General features: G+C 37.3%; 1 protein-coding gene across 1 annotated transcript; it reads right to left on the reverse strand.

The window, feature by feature from the left end:
* Positions 1-5,684: 5,684 nt before the first annotated feature.
* LOC113272633 lies at positions 5,685-6,293 on the reverse strand. The gene has a single exon (XM_026522446.1). The coding sequence runs from the start codon at positions 6,291-6,293 to the stop codon at positions 5,685-5,687; it is 609 nt and encodes a 202-aa protein (XP_026378231.1).
* Positions 6,294-7,299: the final 1,006 nt, after the last annotated feature.

Below are 7,299 nucleotides of genomic sequence, written 5' to 3' on the forward strand. Positions count from 1 at the left end.
ATGACTAGTGATGGTACTAGTACTAGTGGTGTTAAGAAAAGATATCGTCGTACACCTACTTTGGTTATAAATTCTGAGCCGCTTATTTCTGATGCTGATTTGGAGGACAAGGTGGTTACCTATCAAGCGGATGATGTTGTCTCTGTTGATGATGATCCCACTACTTCAGCCCTAAATAATGTTTGGGACATTGCTGCAGCCTCTGCTTATAATGCACAGAATCACACTGATGCATGGCAACAGGTGATTGTCAAAACTTTTCCTTCATTTTCCAATTTTGCTTTGTTATTTCTTTTACTGTTTTCTTGCAGTCTTTTTTTCATTCTCTCTATTATTGCTGTCATGAAAATTCTTTCCTGGAACTGTCAAGGTATAGGAAACCCTTATACCCGGGATTACCTTTATTTCTGTTTGACCAACAACGACCCTGATATTTTTTTCTTGTGTGAAACCAAAGCTCAGTCTAATAATATGAGGTTTTATCTTTCTAGAACTAATTATCCTCATTACTGGTTTCATCCCGCTTTGGGTCTCTCTGGAGGTATCTCTCTTGGCTGGAAAAATGGAATTGATATGGAAATCATGCATACAACCTCAAAAACTATCCATGCTATTGTCCACACTCATGATAATAATATGGATTTCTTGATAACCTTCATGTATGGGGCTCATGATGATACATAAAATGCTAACCAGTGGCAATATCTTATTAATATGCATTTGTTTGTTGATCTTCCTTGGGTTCTTATTGGTGATTTAAACTTCACTATGCATGACTCTGAAACTCATAGCTCTAGTGTCACTCATCCTCATCATGCTAGACATGTTAGAAATTTTGTTCAGCATCTAGGTCTTATTGACTTAGGTTACTCAGGAGCTGACACAACTTGGTCAAATCATTGTAGTGGAGATGATCATGTCTCTGCTCGTCTAGATAGAGCTTTAGTGAATAATCGCTGGATCAACCACTACACAAATGCACACCTTCAACATTTAGTACATGTTGCTTCGGATCACTGCCCGATTCTGCTACATACAGTACCTTCTGCTACAAAACATTCTCCTTTTAAATTCTACAAGTGTTGGTTTAAAATGGATTCATGTTCTGATACTATTGCACGCAGCTGGCAGCATCGTTTTTCGGGGTCTCCTTCGTTTCAGTTTTCCAGTAAATTAAAACTAAACAGAACTCAGCTGCAGATATGGAAAAGGCTTTCTTTTGGCAACATCGAGAATAACCTTCAAAATATTCAGAAGCAGCTTCATTTTTGCTATGACTGCAATTTGCCTTCTTCTCATCCCAAAGTTAAGCATCTAAGCTCTTCCTTGCAGCAATGGCTTTCGATTCAAAAGGAGTTCTTCATGCAAAAAACAGGTGATAAATTTCTTGAAGCAGATAGAAACACCTCTTATTTTCATTCCATAGTCAACTACAATAAGAGACGATCAACTATCAATTCTATCCAGGGTCCCTTGGGCATTTGGTTTGATAGCAGAGGTGATATTGAAGTTATTTTTACTAACCATTTTAAAAATATTGCTACTTCTTCTAAGCCTCAGATTAATAACGACATTCTGCAGCTTTTTCAACCTTGCGTTTCAGAATTACAGAATAACAGTCTTATCCAGGTGCCTCAGGCTCAAGAAATAAAGGATGTGGTTTTTCAAATCAAACCTTGGGCTTCTCCGGGTAACGATGGGTTTCAAGCTGGATTTTATCAACATTGTTGGGATGTTGTTGGCACTGAGGTAATCTCCATGGTATAATATTTTTTCACTCATAAACATATGCTCAAGGCCATCAATCATACTTATCAGGTTTTAATCCCCAAAATTTCAAACCCAAAAACTCTTGCTGATTTCAGACCCATAAGTCTGTGCAATGTTAGCTATAAAATTATCTCTAAAATTTTAGCCAACCGCCTTAAACCCCTTCTTCATGATATTATCTCCCCTACTCAAACTGCCTTTGTTGCAGGAAGACATATCCATGACAATATTATTATTGCCCATGAGATTTTGTTTAGTATGAAACATAAAAAGGTTAAGAAGGCTTTGGTTGGTTTGAAATTAGACATGTCAAAGGCTTTCGATAAGGTGGAATAGTCTTTTCTGCTTTCTATCTTTCGGCAACTGGGTTTTCATAATGATTGGATTAGTTTAATAGAGCAGTGTATTTCTACTTCAAATATTTCCATTCTTATCAATGGCAATCCTTCTTCAACTTTTTCTCCGACTCGGGGTATTCGTCAAGGAGACCCAGTGTCTCCTTTTTTATTTCTTTTTTTATGGAAGCTTTTTCTAGACTCCTGCAGCTTAATGTAGACTCTGGTTGTCTTTCAGGGATTAGAATTAATCAGCACTGCCCTGTAATTAATCATCTGTTCTTCGCGGATGATTGTTTGTTATTTTTTGAAGCTGATTCTACTCAAATGCAACAGCTTCAACACTTGCTTCATATATTTGGACAAGCTTCAGGTCAGGTGATAAATATGCAGAAATCAACCTTATTTTTTGGCAAACACACTTCTAATGCTAATAGGTCTAATATTATTGGTATTCTTGGTATGAAAGTTATGGGCCTTGGCGAAAAATACTTGGGTATACCTCTTCTGCTGCATAGATCCAGACATAAGAACTGTCAGGGTATTATCGATAACATGAATAACAGATTGCAGGGCTGGCAGAGCAAAATTGTGAATCAAGCAGGAAGAACTACCCAGGTTAACTCCGTTCTAAGCTCTATGGGTCTGTATCAAATGCAGGTCTTCAAACTTCCTGAAACATCTCTTCATCAAATGGAAAAAATTCAGATAAGCTATTGGTGGAACAGTTATGTCAAGCCTCATTCTCAAAAGTACATTTCTTGGAAAAAGGTATGTTTACCTAAAAGGCTAGGTGGTTTAGGACTTAAAAATCTGTGCAACTATAACTTAGCTTTTCTTGCGAAACTTGCTTGGCATTTGTTACATAACCAAGATGCTTTATGGGCGAAGCTGTTGAAAGGTAAACATTTTCCTCATCATGACCTGCGTTTCTTCCCTCCACCGGTTAACTTAAGTTCAAGTTGGATTTGGAAAAGTATCTCTATTGGGCTTAAAATTGTGTTGAAAAATGCAAAATGGCAAGTTGGTAATGGAGCTCATATCAACATATGGACTTCTAACTGGATTCCTTCTCTGAATTCTGCTTTACAGGACTGGGGTGATTTGAATACGTCTAACTACCAGTTGGTTTCTGATCTTATGGATACTGATACTGAACAGTGGAATGTGTCGCTTCTTCGTCTTTTTTTTACAGGTGATCAGGTGAACTCCATTTTAACCATTCCCATTCAGTTAGATCAAGAGGATAACTTAATCTGGCCCTTTACAACCACTGGTACTTTTACTACTGCCTCAACTTATAGGATGTTGTGTGATAAGGATATCCTAACAGATAACTCCATGGGTTTATCTCAACATTTTTGGTTATCCTTTTGGAAGTTGAAAGTACCTTACAAGTTTCAACTTTTCCTGTGGAGAGCTATTCACAATGCTGTTCCAGTCAAAGCAAGAATTTTCACCCATGTGCATAATGCTGATTTACACTGTATTCTTTGCAACCACTATCAAATAGAAGATCTGGATCATCTTTTTCTTCATTGCCCTTTCACTAGGGCAATATGGCAGTATTTTTTACCTAATCAGTTTCACTTTATTTTGCAGCACTCTTCTCTCTTATCCTGGATTCAGACTTGGCAACTCAAAGACTCCGTCATCAACATCCAGAAGTCCCCTGAGATTGTTCACTTAGCTATGTGCATCATGCATTTCATATGGAAGATTCGATGTAGTGTTGTTTTTAACAATACCACCCCCAACCATAACTCTGTAGTCCATCAGGTCACTTCATACATTCTCCAGCATCATCTAGGAAACACTCCTGCTAACTTCAGTCATCCTAATGTTCATAATAAGCGTTTATATCATAAATGGGAACCTCCTCCTTTGCAGTACATAAAAATTAATATTGATGCTTCTTATCATTCTACTTCTTTCTTAGCTGGTATTGGAATTATAATTCGGAACTCTGCAGGGGCTTATGTCATGGGAATGGGAGCCTTGAAAAGAGCTAGTAATGCTCAGCAGGCTGAAGCTTGGGCAATGTTGGAGGCTATGCAACTGGCAGATTCAAATGGTTGGTCTCGAGTGATTTTTGAATCTGATAATCTGGGAATTTGTTCTTTTCTTCAAAAACTATCTTCTCTTTGTCACTGGCAGAGTATGCCCCTGTTGCGAAAATGTGTAAACATATGTAATATTAATCCTGGTTGGTCTTGTAGTTTTGTGTATAGGTCTGCTAATAAAGCTGCAGATGCAACAGCGAAGGCAGCTTATAAACATAATCTATGTGGGGATTGGTGGTTTCATCCACCTCCTTTGTTAATTCCCTATATAGATTGTGATGTATCTGGTACTCGTGTTTAATACATGTTCTTTCCTTGTTAAAAAAAAAAGTCAGGTGTCAAGGTCCGGGAGAAGGAATATGGTGTAAATATGCTATGGTCAGCAGCTCAATAGTAAGCATAGCCCCTCAGTCAGGGGTGAGCAAAATTTTTCTTTTTTTTTTCCTGTTGCTACAAGGAAAGAACAAGAAAACTTAAAAAACAGGAATATCATCTTGTGTATTGAGGAGAGCCACCAGATATTGGAATGGTGTGAAAAAGCATATTTAGCTAGAGTATTTTTTTTTCGAAAAAGAGGCACGCCTCATCAACTATATTGATAATAATTTGCCGATTCAAAATCGGTAACAGTTACATGACGGACTCGGTATTTTCTATCATTACAGATGTTCCAACCAATACACAAATATAATCATAAGAATCATAGTTCTTAGCAACATAGTTACATAACCAAGTCTGAGAAAGAGATCCTACCGATCCTAACCGATTCCAAAGTAACAGGACTAGTTTAAATGGTTTTGGTTGGATCAAAAGTAACAAATCCAAACCATATAACAAAACTACACTCAGTAGAGGTGTTAGGATCAAAAGATCCAACCATTTCTCAAGGGTTTTTTTTAAATTCATAAAGGAACATGTGACATAGGCTTAATAAGATCCATAGATCCAACCATTTGTCGATGATTTTTTTATAGTAACAGTAACACAGGTAACCAGTATAACTTATCTCGGCTTTCATAGAACTGAATCGATTGGGATCGGTTTGAGGCTTTCTCTGCATCAGTCTTTTGAAACTTTCTGTTGTTGGAGTCTCATGTGTCTTTGATGTGGCTTGTATCTGTGTCTTCGATAAACTGGGAGTCTTCTGTGTCTTTACTGTGGCTTGAGACATGCTACTGCTGAAGGAGGTTGAGTGTTTGTTGAAAATATTGAATCTTCACTATGTTGTGACGAATTTGTTCTGCTGGATTGAAAACCCAATAAGAGCATGAACAAGAAATTGAAGAAAAATTCAAACCTAAACAGGAAAATACAATATGAACAACAAAAACCCTTGCAATACTTAGGATTCAACAGAAATATAGAGCTTCCCAAGCAACCAAACCCAAAGCAAAAGCATGAAAAACTTGAAATAAAAACTTAAATCGGATAAGAAAAGATGAAGACAAAGGGAGTCTGATAAAAATCAGAAACTCAATCTAAAAGGTTAACTAACACAACGAAAAGAGATTTAAATCTAAATCAAATCAGATACGAACAATTTTACCTCGGTCACTATTTTAGTCTGAGCTCTAATCTGGAGAATTAGCTCGCGTAATCTGTAGGGGGCATTGGCATTTTCCTCGGTTAGCAACTTGATCACCTTCTCAGCATCACTTTCAATTATAACTCTATGCAGGCCCATAACTATTGTGAAGTCAGCTGCCAGAAGAACAACCCTTGTTTCTACTTCAATAGGACTCAAAACTTCATGAGACTTTGTTACACAATCTTTGAAAGCAACATCAGAATCTCTTGCAACAACTTCCCACCCTGCCTTGAAGTTATCAAAGGCTGCATCCACATTCAGTTTGATCCATTTAGCTTCAGGTGGTTTCCACTCAGCTGCACTTTCTCTATAGTGATTAGTTTGGATCTGCAGTTCATCCTCCGGTAGTACAAGGATAGAGTAGTTGAACCAAAATACAGCTTCTTTAATGATGCTTTGGATGGAGCGGTTTTTACAGTTGAAGACTTTGTCATTTCCGTTCTTCCATTGAGCCCACATAATACAACTACCCATTTTGAACACCTCATAGTTCCCTTTCTCAGCAAGAAAACTAGCAATAATTTGTTTGCAGTTCATGTGTTCTATACTTTTCTGTTTTGCACCCTAGAGGCGATCCAAAGAAGGTTGTGATAGCCACAAGACAGTTAAAAAAGATGTGCTCAAGGTCTTCGATTGCAGCATTACAAAGTCTGGACTCTTGGTTTATACCTGTAATGTGTTTTCAAAGAGTCTTGAAACTGGATAAGTCCTCATGAAGCACTCTCCAAATGAATATTAGAATTTTAGGAGCTAAATCTTTTATGTTCCAAAAGATTTTCCATGGGAGAGTGTCATTATGAGTACTAGATGTACTACGTTCTTTTTCTTTAAGAGTTTTTATAAAAGATTTGCATGAGAACATACCATTTGGATGGGGTTTCCATAGAATCTGGTCTTCAATAACTTCATCAGCATTTCAGAATCTGAGTAGCTGAAAGATCTTGGAATAACTGAAGAATGATCTCTTCATTCCATCTTGTAGGTTCTTGTAGACTTAAGTCCAGGACTTTACTTATGCTTCCCAACGAAATGTTATCTTTCAGTTCAGGTATGCTATTGACATGATTGTGTAGCCATGGATCATTTGTAATGTGAATTCTGTTGCCTTTTCCAATGCTCCAGATGCAGTTGTCCTTAACATCTTCTCTGCATTCAATGATGACTTTCCAGGTAGAATATCTTCTTGCATTTGATGATGCTTCCCAAAATGAAATATCCTTGAAGTATTTGGCTTTCTTGATTGCACCCCTAGTACAGTTTTGATCATCGATTAGTCTCCAGACGAATTTTGCTATTTGGGATCTATTGAGATGGGTTAGAGATCTTATTCCTAAACCACCATTTCTTTTCTCATCAAGAAATCGTTACAGCTTATAAATTACTGATAATTATGTCAAGCCTCGCAATGACCTTCTTTGGCAGGAGAGAGGTGGCCATGTATATATTTTATCAATACCATCTTACCTGCTGATAGACGCATTTATGTGTCTATTTTGTTCTCAATTTTCTGTATTGTTAGACTCGATTAAGTACTTATTGTGTT

The sequence above is a fragment of the Papaver somniferum genome, chromosome 4, assembly GCF_003573695.1.
Source record: "Papaver somniferum cultivar HN1 chromosome 4, ASM357369v1, whole genome shotgun sequence".
NCBI lineage: Eukaryota > Viridiplantae > Streptophyta > Magnoliopsida > Ranunculales > Papaveraceae > Papaver > Papaver somniferum.

Coding starts and splice junctions, on each gene's coding strand:
- LOC113272633 (XM_026522446.1), bottom strand. CDS start 6,293: ATGAACTGCAAACAAATTATTGCTAGTTTTCTTGCTGAGAAAGGGAAC.